Raw genomic sequence first — 14224 nt, 5'->3', positions numbered from 1 at the left:
TGACCTTTTCCAGGGAGCATTCTGGCTGCAGTAAGGAGGACTGACTGTAGGGCAGCAACAGTGAAACAGGAGGCTTTTGTGTTGAGCCAAGGGATTCTCTCACTTCTCGCGTTTTGTAATTCGTGTTAGTTGTAAAGGTGCTGCCCTCCCACAATACATGCTCTAGAACTCAGGTCTCAGTGAAGCAAACCCGCTACCGGAGGACTCTGAGGGTAGAGGAGCCTGGGTCGCTGAGTCCACCTAAGCCCCAGCCCTTTCCTCCTAAGATTTTTGTCTTTTCTCTCCATGTTTGTTTCTTGTGGGAACCATATCTTGAGGGGAGTTATCTGGGAGATAACTTGTATTAAGACCCTAAGGGAAAATGGAAGCATTCCTCGACTGGCTTTAAAAACAGAAGCTTCATGTTTACCCAGAAGGATTTATGGCCAGAGAATGGAGATGAGGGACAGTGTTGGGTTAGGGAAAGCCACACAAAGGGGATTCAGCTTGATAACACCCTTGAACTAGGAACCAGATACCTAAGCTCAACTCAGTAGAGTGATAACTGGCTTCCATACATTTGGATACAGAAGTCCTTCACCTTTTTGAGTCGGCTTTCTCATCAGTAGAGATAGTATCTGTCTGCTAACCTCACAAGGTTGAGGTTGACGTAGAGGGCAGCGAAATAAGAATGTGGAAGCCCTGCGCACAGACGTGCCATGGAAATCGGAGATGGTAGCATCCCTTTTTAGGAAAGTCCAGGCATCCGTAGCTCATTAGCTATTCATATATGCTCAAATAATATTACGGGAAGCACCCTGTAGTAAGGGTGTGGGTATCTTCCCTGGTTGTGTAGTCCTAAAGGAAAGAATCTGCTGTGTGACAAGGTCTGGGTGACTCTCTCCTCCCCAGCCCCCGCTAACTGATTTGAGAATTAGTTCAGTTCCCACTGTCTGGCCAAGACCTTTTAGACCTTTATGTGGGCCGTTCCTGGAGGGTTATTGGCTGAGGTCCCCAGAGCAAAGGTTAGGGGAGTTGAGGTTAGGGGAGTTGGCCTGGAGTCACTGGGAGACGGGCAAACAGATGGATGGATAATTACACACACACACACACACAAAGGTGAACAAGGCACAGTTACAGTTGTTGGACGCACAGTGCTTATGGATAAGTTATATATGTAAATAAATGATTAGAACTGTGAAAATTGCTTCAGTGGAAGTATCTTCAAGGTACTGAGAAGGGAGTGACAAATTTTGTCAGGGGCTGGATCCAGGAAGGATTCTAGGAGGAGGGGGCATTTGAGCAGATTTCTATGAGATCCTTGGAGCCCTCTACATAAAAAAGAGGGGTGTGTGGGTGTGTGTGTGTGTGTGTGGGTGTGTGTGTGTGCGTGCGCGCGCGCGCGCTATGTAAGCAACAAGGAGAAATATGAAACAGCATAGTGGGTTCCAGGATCAGTTCAGGCCAGATTGTGGAAAATTGCTGTCTGAGCTGATGCTGGCTTATCTGACTAAAGGTTTTGAATTCATTCTTTCTTTTGTGCAATGTTTAGCCATAGGTGATGGAGCCTTTCTGAGGCCCAGTGAGCTAGTGTTGTTAAAATGTAAGGGTGGGCCCCTCAATGCCTAGCATGGTGCCTTGCCTGAGGTCAGTGTTTAAATATTTACTGAAATGATGAAGACGTGATGGTTGTCTCAGAGCTCCAGAGAAGCTGTCCCCTCGCTGATCCTTAGACCCTGGGATTTGGACACTGCATGCCCTCAGTGACATCAGTGTGCTGAGGAAGCAGGTCGTGGGATGCTGCTGTAGCTAGGTTCTATGGTCCACACGGAGAGCAGCTGCTGAGGGGCTTGCCTTCCCAGCTGACGAGACCCTGGGCTGAGAAGTGGAGGGGTGGGGTCCATTCCCATGAGTACCTTCTGTGAAATGGTACCCTTTCAGTAATTACAAAAGTATTTTTGACATTGCATAAGTAAGGATGTGATTAAATTATCTGTGGTCAGGGGGACAAAGGAAGGTACCTTTTTTGTTTAGTTTCCATCACCCACTGAGTTGGGTGACATTGCCCTTGACCCCAGACCATGCTTCCCTCTGCCTCATTCCATACTCTCTTTCCAGATGTGCCATCTTCATCTGGAGCTTATGGACATGACTGCTAGATTGACTTCTCATTTCCTGTATGTTCTCTTCTCTGGGGGCTAAGTCATATCCAGCCTGCACACAAGAAGAGATCATTCTGGGGAAAGAAAGACCCACGCCCAGCCTGTGATCTGATTACCCACAGGTCAGGAATGCAGAAAACATTCCTGACCAAGGCTGTTTGCTTAGTATCATGTCACTTTCTTGCCATATTCCTTAGTCTTCGCCTTCTAATGATTCCAAGGTGACATTCAGAGGCTTTCACATCTACTGCTAGACAGGGCTTTGTTCTCTTATCAAATCTTAAAGCCAGAAAAGGTAACTGGAAGACTGCATCTTTTTTGGATATTATAGGGACATAATTGATTCAAGTGGCTTCCTACTGAGGCCTAAGAAGAAAGAAGTCCATAAGTTTTTAATCTTTCCTTCCCTTTCTTTTCTGGTACTTGCTCCCCCTGCCCCTTTTAAACTTTTTTATTGAGGAAAATTTTAAACACATACAGAAGAGGAGAGAATTTGTAGTGAACCTGCAAGTACCAGCTTCAACAGTGATCAGCTTTGGGGCATCTTGTATCATCTGTATCCCAACTACCCGACCTTAATTATTTTGAAGCAAATACCACACATCCTATCATCTCATCTATGAATACTTTAGTTATGTGTTACTAAAAGATGAAGACTTTGTAAGATCATAATACTTCCATTATCACACCTAATAATTCCTTCATGTCATCAAATAATTGATCAATATTCAAAATTTCCTGAATGTCTCAAAATCTTTTAACCCTGTGTTTTAATCAGGACCCACTGCAGTTGTTGATAGGTCTCTTAAGTTTCCTTACACCTATAGGTGCTCTTTCAAACTCTGTCTTTCTTTTTTCCTTACAATTTATTTATTTACTGAAGAAACTGGGTCTTTGGTTCTCTTTAGCTTCACAATGTGTAGATGCCGCTGATTGCGTCCTTGCAGTATTTAACATGTTCCTCACTCTTCTGTATTGCCTATAAATTGGTGTTGTGTCTAGAGATTTGTTCAGGACTCATATCCAGTTTTTTGGCAGGCATACTCATAGGTGGTGGTGTGAACTTATTCCAGGAGGCACATAATGTTTAGCTGTCTCTTTGTGATGGTTGATTAGGCTTTTAAATGTGTTGGATATTTAAGAGGGTTCTGGCCCCTTAATGTTTACCTGGGCCCAAGTGGTGGTCTTGAGAAAGTGGGGAAAAGAGAGAATGTGGTGTGCTCAGGAGTTCTCTCTCTGTCGAAGTCTGAAGATGGTGGTGGCTGTCATGTTCTCTGTCCCTGAACTGTTGGTTCCTGCAGCGCTTGCTGACACATGAATCAACAGGATTTGGTGTAGAGCATTGCCCGTCGTGTTTCTCTTGGTTGTAAAAGACTCGTTCACTTAAGAAATGGTAAGTTAAGGAGAGGATCAGATTCTCTGAAAGTTGTTTTTGTATTTAGAGGTGTTTCTTGGTTTGGCTAAACCAGCCGCTGTTGCTGGTGTTCTCCAGGTGTGTGTTCTTAGCTACTTTGTAAGATGATTCTTTTCTTCCTTCAGGATCTCATTTTGCCCAACGGTGGTACTCCAGCAGGCCCTGCAAGTCCAGCTTCTTCATCTTCCCTTCTCAACAGACTACAACTTGATGATGACATCGATGGTGAGACCAGAGACCTCTTTGTCACGGTTGATGATCCCAAGAAGCATGTCTGTACGATGGAGACCTACATCACTTACAGGATCACCACGAAAGTAGGTCTTTTTATTATCTTCCACCTGTCTGGAGTGTCTTGGAGAATTGAAGTCCTACTGCCATGATTCCTGCCTTTCCTTTTTCCCTTCCTTTTTACAACTCTGTTCACCTTTATGACAATTGTGGGTATAGCTTTTTGGGAGAGTGGATATATTCAGATTTAAAAGGATTTATACATAAGTTTTTTTTTTTTTAACCTTAAAATGAAGGAGAAATTGTGACTACAGTCTTTCAAATGAAACTTTAAAACCCTGTACTTTCACTTATTTTCTATCATGATATTGTTTAACATGTTAATATCTCATTACTCTTGAAATTTATTAATCATTGTATCAACCTGAAGCTCTGTGATGAGAACATGATTATAATCTGGTGTAAGTACTCTTTGTTTTTGTTTTTTTTTAACATCTTTACTGGAGTATAATTGCTTTACAATGGTGTGTTAGTTTTTTATAACAAAGTGAATCAGCTCTACATATACGTATATCCCCATATCTCCTCCATCTTGCGTCTCCCTCCCACCCTCCCTATCCCACCCCTCTAGGTGGTCACAGAGCACTGAGCTGATCTCCCTGTGCTATGTGGCTGCTTCCCACTAGCTATCTATTTTACATTTGGTAGTGTATATATGTCCATGCCACTCTCTCACTTCATTCCAGCTTACCCTTCCCCCTCCCCGTGTCCTCAAGTCCATTCTCTATGTCTGCGTCTTTATTCCTGTCCTGCCCCTAGGTTCTTCAGAACCTTTTTTTTTTTTTTTTTTTTTAGATTCCATATATATGTGTTAGCATATACAGTATTTTTTTCTTTCTGACTTACTTCACTCTGTATGATAGACTCTAGGTCCATCCACCTCACTACAAATAACTCAATTTCGTTTCTTTTTATGGCCGAGTAATATTCCATTGTATATATGTGCCACATCTTCTTTATCCATTCATCTATCGATGGACACTTAGGTTGCTTCCATGTCCTGGCTATTGTAAGCAGAGCTGCAGTGAACATTGTGGTACATGACTCTTTTTGAATTATGGTTTTTTCAGGGTATATGCCCAGTAGTGGGATTGCTGGGTTGTATGGTAGTTCTATTTTTAGTTTTTTAAGGAACCTCCGTGCTGTTCTCCATAGTGGCTGTATCAATTTACATTCCCACCAACAGTGCAAGAGGGTTCCCTTTTCTCCACACCCACTCCAGCATTTATTGTTTGTAGATTTTTTCATGATGTCCATTCTGACTGGTGTGAGGTGATACCTCATTGTAGTTTTGATTTGCATTTCTCTAATGATTAGTGATGTTGAGCATCCTTTCATGTGTTTGTTGGCAATCTGTATATCTTCTTTGGAGGAATGTCTGTTTAGGTCTTCTGCCCATTTTTGGATTGGGTTGTTTGTTTTTTTGATATTGAGCTGCATGAGCTGCTTGTAAATTTTGGAGATTAATCCTTTGTCAGTTGCTTCATTTGCAAATATTTTCTCCCATTCTGAGGGTTGTCTTTTCATCTTGCTTATGGTTTCCTTGGCTGTGCAAAAGCTTTTAAGTTTCATTAGGTCCCATTTGTTTATTATTGTTTTTATTTCCATTTCTCTAGGAGGTGGGTCAAATAGGATCTTGCTGTGATGTATGTCATAGAGTGTTCTGCCTATGTTTTCCTCTAAGAGTTTTATAGTGTCTGGCCTTACATTTAGGTCTTTAATCCATTTTGAGTTTATTTTTGTGCATGGTGTTAGGGAGTGTTCTAATTTCATTCTTTTACATGTAGCTGTCCAGTTTTCCCAGCACCACTTATTGAAGAGGCTGTCTTTTCTCCATTGTATATTCTTGCCTCCTTTATCAAAAATAAGGTGACCATATGTGTTTCGGTTTATCTCTGGGCTTTCTATCCTGTTCCATTGATCTATATTTCTGTTTTTGTGCCAGGACCACAGTGTCTTGATTACTGTGGTTTTGTAGTATAGTCTGAAGTCAAGGAGCCTGATTCCTCCAGCTCCGTTTTTCTTTCTCAAGGTTGCTTTGGCTATTCGGGGTCTTGTGTGTTTCCATACAAATTGTGAAATTTTTTGTTCTAGTTCTCTGAAAAATGCCATTGGTAGTTTGATAGGGATTGCATTGAATCCGTAGATTGCTTTGGGTCGTATAGTCATTTTCACAATGTTGATTCTTCCAATCCAAGAACATGGTATATCTCTCCATCTGTTTATATCATCTTTAATTTCTTTCATCAGCGTCTTGTAGTTTTCTGCATACAGGTAGTTAGTCCTAATGTCAGGGAGAGGAGGAGTAAGAGAAGAGTGGGAACTAATATTTATTAACTTTCTGCCGTGTACCACTATATTACTGCCTTGTCTTTTCCACACCTGGTTCACATTTGAAAATGTGTATGTGTGCACAGGCATATGCGCTCACACAGTCTGCCCCTGTCTCTTTTGCCACTGGGTAGTATTTCTCAGCATTGCTAAGTGCTTAGATGTGTATTATATCCTCAGAGGTCCTCGGATGATATACATACTCCCATAAATCATTTCCAGTTACTTATTTTTTTCTCCCTAGGGTCAACTTATTTTATACCCTGTAGTCAGTGAAATGCAAAACATGTTTTTCTTGAATTTGTGCTCTAAACAGCTGAATGTCAAGGTGACCGCCTGGCACAGCAGTGCTCACCTGTTTTGACGCTTCCCCACCCCTGCTTGTCCTCCACCCTGCAGTTTCTCTCCCTGTCAGCGGATTCTCAGGCTGATGCCCGTGCTGCAGCTCACCACTCTCTCCTCTGCTGTCTCTCTGTCCTCACTTCCCCTTTCTCCATTGTGCTCTTATTTCTATCTCTTTTCCTCTAAGTCAGATAATGTCTTAGGATAATCTTTCCAAGTTCCAATCCCACATTTTCACTTGGCTTCAAGGACAACAACTTAAGGGTGAAGTTGTTGCAGGATTAAGTTTTACTTCTTACCGTGAATTCCACTTCTGATCTCAAACGAGAGTCCTTTTCTTTTCCTGTTTCAAACAGTGACACCAGGTTTAATACGTTGGTGATGCATCTGGGACCTTTTCCCTGAGTGTTGTATTAAAGGACGTGTAGGGATGCATGGGGATGAGAGAGAGGACAGACGGGAACACAGGGTCCCAAACTCCTGATCTTGTCCCAGCACCCCACTCCTGCTGGGCTTTTCAAGCAAAGTTAATGGTCAGAGGACGAGGTTGTACAAATACTTACTTTATGACTTTGAGCTTTGACTCCCAGGCCTGATTCAGATTCCGGATGACAAAAGCTGGACAAAGTACAGAGCTGCTTTTGCCTGAGCTAAAATGAGCCTAGGGCTGAGAGCCAGTGCGGGGAAAGTGTTCCCCCCTGAGATCTAAGTCGTGGCTATCTTCTCTCTCCAGTGGTGGGGAGAGGCCTTCTCAGGGCTGGCAGATCCTGGCAGTTTTCTCTGTAGGCTTCTAGAAAGTAACATCATAATAATAGCTAATTATTGAGCATTTACCATATGCTGTACTTTTTTTTTTTTTTTTGCAGTAGAAACCCTTTAAATTTTATTTTATGTAAGTAATATGTGCTCACTATAGAGAAATTAGAAAACTCAAGTAAGCTAAAACCATAAAATAAAAGAACACTTACAAGCTCACCAGCCAGAAATAATCATTTATAATTCTCTGAACTATTTGTCTCTATCCATTCACAAAAATGAGCATCTTACATGCAGCCAATTCACTTAGTACAATGCAAATGTCTTTCTCTGCTAGTAAATGCCAGTGAGCACACTGTTACGCCATCATCTCTAAGACTGTGGTAGTGTTCCGCCGTGTGGCTGAGCTGTGATTTGTTTTGTGCTAAGTGCTTTAGATATATCATCAGTTAATCCTCACACTCAAGGAAGTAGGTACTGGTGTATTCTTACTTTTGCGAATGAGGAAACTAAGACACAGCGATATTAAGAAAATTGCTCAAAGACATGCAACTAATACGTGTTAAAACTTGAACCCAGATCTGTCTTGTGCTGTGCTTTCAGAAGACATGGTTTTCAAGAAAGTACTCCGCACCGCCCCTCCCATCCCCCGCACCAGCACTGTCATCTACTACCATGGCCTGACTATTGGAATTGATGATGATGTGCAGGTAGACTGGAGGTTGGGGAAACAGAGAGCAGCCTTCAGCTCCCTTTGGAAGCCATCCTCCTCTTGGCTTTTATCCCATCGCCAGATAGTCATCTCCAAGGCTTATGCCCCAATTAATTCCTCTTTTCAGATGTCTCAGTGGTCAACGCAGGCTAAATGCTGCTGAGGTCAAGTTACATGTAAGAATTACAAAGTGAATGTTAGATTTAACCATGAGAAGGTTATTGATGACTATGGTGAGAGCAGCTTCATTGGGGGGGGGTGGTACAGCAGCGTGCAGTGGGTTAGGATGAGTGGGAAGTAAGGAAAAGACATGGTGAGTGTTGGTAGTTTGGCAGTGAAAGTGAGCGAGAGAACAGTAGCTGGAGGAGGGGATGTGGCTTTGAGGGGGAGAGGCATTTTGTTTGTTTTTTAAGGGTGAAAGAGACTTGTTTAAGTGCCACGTGGCCATTGTTGGTGGAGAAGGAGACTGTGGGTTGAAGGTTGGAGAGTAGGATGCAAGCCTCTGAGGAGGTGGGCGGAGAGTGTCCCCGGCAGAAGTGGAGGGGAGGGAGTGGCCTCTGATGGGGGAGGCGTACTTTTTTCATTGTTTCTGGAAGAAGAAGGGAAGTGGTTTGTTTTTGTTTTTGTTTTGTGGCAGGACGTTGAGGGGTTCTTTGCTTATATCTGCAGTTTTCTCTATGAATAGATGATGAGGTCTTCGTGAAGAGTGAAAGGGGAGGTTTTGAAGTGGGGCTTAGAAGCTTTCAAAACTTCTACAGGCTTTGCATTAACTCACGGAGAGTTGACTAAGGAAGTATGGGGAAAATGGGAAGAGAGTCGACTAAGGAAGTATCAAGAGATTGCTTGACAGTGTTGAGGGTCCAGTTGTAGAATTTATTGCTTCAGTCAGTGTGTTTCCCTGATTTTGTTTTTCCTCCAGACTGTGCCTAAGTCTAGAAAAGCAGGCAGTAGGTGGTTGCATTTTTGCCAGAGTTGTATGAATGACAGTGTGGAAGGGGCATTTAGGATGTGGGCAAGTAAGATGCTGAAGTGATGGTTGGTGGAATTGATGCTGAGTGAGGAAGAAAGTAAAGACAGGAGTGGATGGATTGTCAAGAACTGTAGGTCCCGAGGCTGAAAAACCAGGGGTACTGGGAGATGGAAGAGTCTGAAATACAGGAGGTGCCGGTTAGAGAGGGAGATGTCTGAATTTCTGTGTGATGACAAAGTCTGTGGAGAGGTCGTGGCAATGGAGTGAGGTGTAGTTGGCTTAGAGGTGGGTGTTGTGTGTGGGAACCACCTGCATCTTGTGGGCACCCAGATTATGAAGCCCAAGAACGAGGTGCTCTCAGGGGAATCAGGAGAAAGGCCAGAGGTGTCAGCAGATGACAGGTGTGAGGAGAGGTAGAGATGTCTATAACCTGATGGCATGAGCCTCAAAAGGATTTTCAGGGGTGGGAGGAGTGGTGTGGAGGGAGCAGGATGTCAACAGCAACTCTTGGTCTTGGTCTTAGAGGTTTGTGAAATGTAAGAACACCAGCAGCTTTCCACTTAATGGGACAGCAAGGGGGCTGTATTCTCAGGGGAGAGCCAGCTTTCAGAATTTGAGCAGGTTGAGGAACTACAGGACTTTATTACTTATGGGACTGGTGTTGCAGAGAGCTGGGTGGGAAGATCTGAGGAGGAGGAAATAAATGGAAGCTCGTTTCAGAAGAAGGAGGCCAGAAACCTCTTCAGCATCATTCTCAGGTGCTCTTAGAGCTACAGGGCTTTGAAAGAGAATGGGATTAGCTGGCTAATATTTGATAAGGGAAGAGGTTCTTTTTTGGGGGAGGGGGTTACTCAGACTTGTTAGGATCCAGCTGTGGCCTGGACGGATGGCGTTTCTGACAGAGACAAAGCCTCTCTAGAGTGAGCTGACTGTAAAATCAACTTTTCAGTTGACTGAAAATTCTTGGGAAAGGCTCCAGGCCATAGTCACTGGGCCCATCAGCTCCTAGGGAATAAAGAGGAGTTCTTTTGTGGGACGGTGGGGCCCAGGGGACTGGATGTGCTCCTAGGGGATTGATTTTACTGTGGCTCCGTGCTGGGTCTTCCAAAGTATTAAACTTAACAAAATTTGGCAGAGATGCCTAGAGATGACCAAAGAGATATTCACAGGGTGCAATGGTGAGAATGAATATTCTTCATTACAACTCTTGTGCCCGGTTACCTATTTGTAGATCTGACTTTAGGTGCGTACGAATGACCTTATGATCTTTGTGGGGCATTCTAGAGTATGGGAACACCGTAAGGAAGGACACAGAACAAAACTCTAAAGTGGTCGCCTCTGATTATGGAATTGTGGGTGTGCACTTTCTTTTTTATTGTTTTGTTTACCACAGATACTAGAAAACAGAGATAAACACTTATTAGTACTTTATTTTTCTTTCTAAGTCAGACCCTGAATTTCACAGAGGAGAATTTTACTACAGACTCATAATTGGGGTTTTATTGGCCTGCATATTTTATGAGCACTGTATGTCTTATAACAGACTAGATTTCTTTCCAGAAATATACAGTAATGTCTGTGGCCCAATTTTAACAAGTGTGCAGAATTCCAAGGTGAGTGCGTTTTGCTAGCCTCGTTCCCAGCTCTACTTTTTCTCTCTGTCCTTGTTTTTCTTTATCTTGCTCACCTACTTCTAATTTATGTCATTTGATCATATTCCACATATCACTCTATCTTTTCTAGAACAAGTGGTGGTAAAAATAAGTAAAATAATTATCAGGTCAGAGAGTGTGAGCATCCTTCTCTTTCATGATGGTTTTTTTTTTATGTTATTGTTTTCCAAAGCATCAAACAAATTTTACTGATTTATTAAATCCCCTGTCCTTAAAGGAGCTGTTTTAAAAAATGAGTTTTTTGTGTATGTGACTATAAGTATTGTATAAGAATGTTAGAAAGTTTGGAAATAAAGTTGAATGTAAAGTTGTCATCATAAGTCCCAGATTTTTCTTCTAACTTTTTAAAAAATTTATTTATTTATTTATTTATTTATTTATTTATTTATTTATTTATTTATGGCTGTGTTGGTTCTTTGTTTCTGTGCGAGGGCTTTCTCTAGTTGCGGCAAGTGGGGGCCACTCTTCATCGCGGTGCGCGGGCCTCTCACCATCGCGGCCTCTCTTGTTGCGGAGCACAGGCTCCAGACGCGCAGGCTCAGTAGTTGTGGCTCACGGGCCTAGTTGCTCCGCGGCATGTGGGATCTTCCCAGACCAGAGCTCGAACCGGTGTCCCCTGCATTGGCAGGCAGATTCTCAACCACTGCGCCACCAGGGAAGCCCCTCTTCTAACTTTTTATGTCGAAAATTTCAACACAATGAAATCATAAAACATGTATAATTAATTTTGTATCCTGCTGTTTTTTCTTAAAACTATTACTGAAGCATTTTTGTCATTAAAAATGTTTTACAGACATGATTACTGATAACCATAGAATAAATATACCATAATTTCCCCGACTGTTTTTTATTGTTGGACATTTAGGTTGCTTTGAATTTGTTATTTTAAATAATATTGCAGTGAACATCATTATACAGGTATCTTTGCCACAGTTTAAACATTGTTTTCTAATGATAGATTCCTAGGAGTAGCATAGCAACAATTTTATATATATATATATATATATATATATATATATATATATATACACACACATACATGTATGCCATAAATAAAGGAGATAATTCAGGTGAATATTTTCAAAAGCTTGCAATGAGGACAGACTTCTTATCAATGACACTAAAAGTAGCAACCATAAAGGGAAAAAATGGATGAATTTGACTATATAACAATTTTAAAATTCTGTATAATAAAAGCCATTTGGCAATTATGATAGGTAGATCGCTATAAAGAGCTTTCACAAGTGGAAAAGACTAGACTCACAAATATAAAAAAAGACTTCTTACAAAAGAAGAAAAAGATACAGCCAACAAACACTTGATGTTCAACAACAACAGTCACGAAAGAAACAAAAGTAAAACAAAGATGACATGTTATTTTTCAGTTATACTTCCATCGAAGATAACCAGTATTGAGACTATATGCTAATTAAGAATATAAATCAGTCTATAACTGGAAACAATTTGTCGATTAAAGATACGTATACTCTTTCATCTTTCATGTATATTCTTTCGTAATTTCAAGAGGATTATCAGTGATGTTTACCGTAGTATGGTTTATTGATCGAAAAATTGGTAACAACCTAAATGGGGATTTGGTTTAATTATGGTATATCCATGTGTGTTAAAGATGATTATGTAGATCTGAACTTACTGACACAGAAAGATGTCCAAGATATATTAAAGAGACATAGGAAAATATGAGTGACTGTGCATAGAAAAAAACATGGAAAGATATAAACCATAATATTAATTGCATTTATCTCCATTTAGAGGGATTATGGCTGATCTTTTATTTTTTATTTCTTTAATTTTCCTGAAGTTTTTAAATAAGTGTGTCTAACCTAAATAAATAGAAGGAAAAAAAAAGCAGTTGCTCGAAAGTAAAATTGGTTACAGCAGAAACAAAACTTGTGTTTTAGCATACATACTGCTTTTTGTAGTTACCAAAGATTGATTTCAAAGTTAGAGTAGAAATGTTACATAGACTATAATTTAATGAAGTGGTTTTGCAAGCCATAGTAAAGAGGAACAACCAGTGGATATCATGTGACAGAAGAGGGCAGAAAGTAGAGCCCTCTATTAGTTCTGTTTACAGTGAAAGTGAGTTGCATTGATTTGTCACCCTTCAAAATAGACCTTTCCTGAGCCCATAATCATCGACAAGTCCCCAGACAGAATCTGCTGGGGGACTCCGTGCGGTCTTGAGGAATGTCCCTTCCAAACTGCCTTCTTACTGTTGAGGAAACTGAGGCTCCGGGAGGCTTGGTGGCATCTCAGGGATGCTAGGACTGCTCATGCCCCTGCCTCAGGAGGAGTGCCAGGCTACTGCTGCCAATATTTCTGCCACCCTTATGCCTAAAGATTCATCAGTAGTGATTTGGATTTAACTATTCTATTTATTTTTTTCCTTCTCTCTGCCTCTCTCTCTCTCTCTCTCTCTCTCTCTCTGTCTCTCTCTGTCTCTCTCTCTCTAGTTCTAAAATGCTAATTCCATTGGGGAGTCTTCTAATAAATCACAAATGCCTAAATTAAACAAATTTCCCCATGTCTTCCCACCCCTACCCCTGCATCATACGGGAAGGTTGTGTTTCATGGGCGTATGCCGGTGTGTGAAACTTTGAAAAGGGGAGAAGAGGCAGAAAGAGTTAGTTGCGGTTTAGTCCAAGACTGAGTCCTTTAACTGCACAGTTTTGCTCAGACCGTGAGCCTGGCTTCTGGGAAGGATGAAATCATAATTTTTGATGCCAAAGCTGTTCACTGGCTGCTGCTTTGATGGATGACTCTTGTTCATGTGGTTTTTTGTTTTTTTTTAAGTTACTGTCCTTTTAAAACATTAATTTTTTGGCTGCATTGGGTCTTCGTTGCTGTGCGCGGGCTTTCTCTAGTTGTGGCGAGTGGGGGCTACTCTTTGCTGTGGTGCGCGGGCTTCTCGTTGCTGTGGCTTCTTTTGTTGCGGAGCACGGGCTGTAGGCACGCGGGCTTCAGTAGTTGTGTCACATGGGCTCTAGAGTGCAGGCTCAGCAGTTGTGGCGCACGGGCTTAGTTGCTCCGCGGCATGTGGGATCTTCCTGGACCAGGGATTGAACTCGTGTTCCCTGCGTTGGCAGGCAGATTCTTAACCACTGCACCACAAGGGAAGTCCCTTGTTCATGTGTTTTTAAGATTTTCTTGGTTCCATGGATTTAAACAGACTTTTGGCTTGAAAGATTTCAATAAATTTATAAAATGTAGTTTGAACCATTTTTGTCTTGTGCTTTAACGTCTGAGAACTGTGACCGTCGTATAGTCGGTAGGTACCCTCACAGGGAAAAATGGCTTATCTGAGACATAATTTTGGTTTGGACAAATTAATGTATAAAAATCCTGCTTTGGTATAAATTAATTTTATTTAATATTGGTTTTTGTTATCAAAGTGTTGCAATCATATTTCAGAAAACTTAAATTCAGGGAATTTTTTTTTTTTTGCAATACAATGATATTTTACTATTATTTCCTTCTAGATTTAAAAAATCATCTAAAATACAATATAGTTTCAAGCTTATGGTCCTGGCAGAATATGGAAGAGTGGGCAAAACCTTTTCTGTTTTCATC

At 41.5% G+C, this 14224-nt stretch overlaps 1 protein-coding gene across 1 annotated transcript in view; it reads left to right on the top strand.

The window, feature by feature from the left end:
* The window catches only part of SNX30 (sorting nexin family member 30), a 111929-nt gene that overhangs the window by 49361 nt on the left and 48344 nt on the right, over positions 1-14224 (top strand). The window contains exon 2 of the mRNA XM_068552911.1: positions 3681-3872. Coding sequence (XP_068409012.1) covers positions 3681-3872 — 192 coding nt within the window. The remainder of the gene's footprint in view (positions 1-3680; positions 3873-14224) is intronic.

Source organism: Eschrichtius robustus, chromosome 10 (genome assembly GCF_028021215.1).
Source record: "Eschrichtius robustus isolate mEscRob2 chromosome 10, mEscRob2.pri, whole genome shotgun sequence".
Lineage (NCBI taxonomy): Eukaryota > Metazoa > Chordata > Mammalia > Artiodactyla > Eschrichtiidae > Eschrichtius > Eschrichtius robustus.
This window is presented reverse-complemented; position numbering and strand designations above follow the sequence as displayed.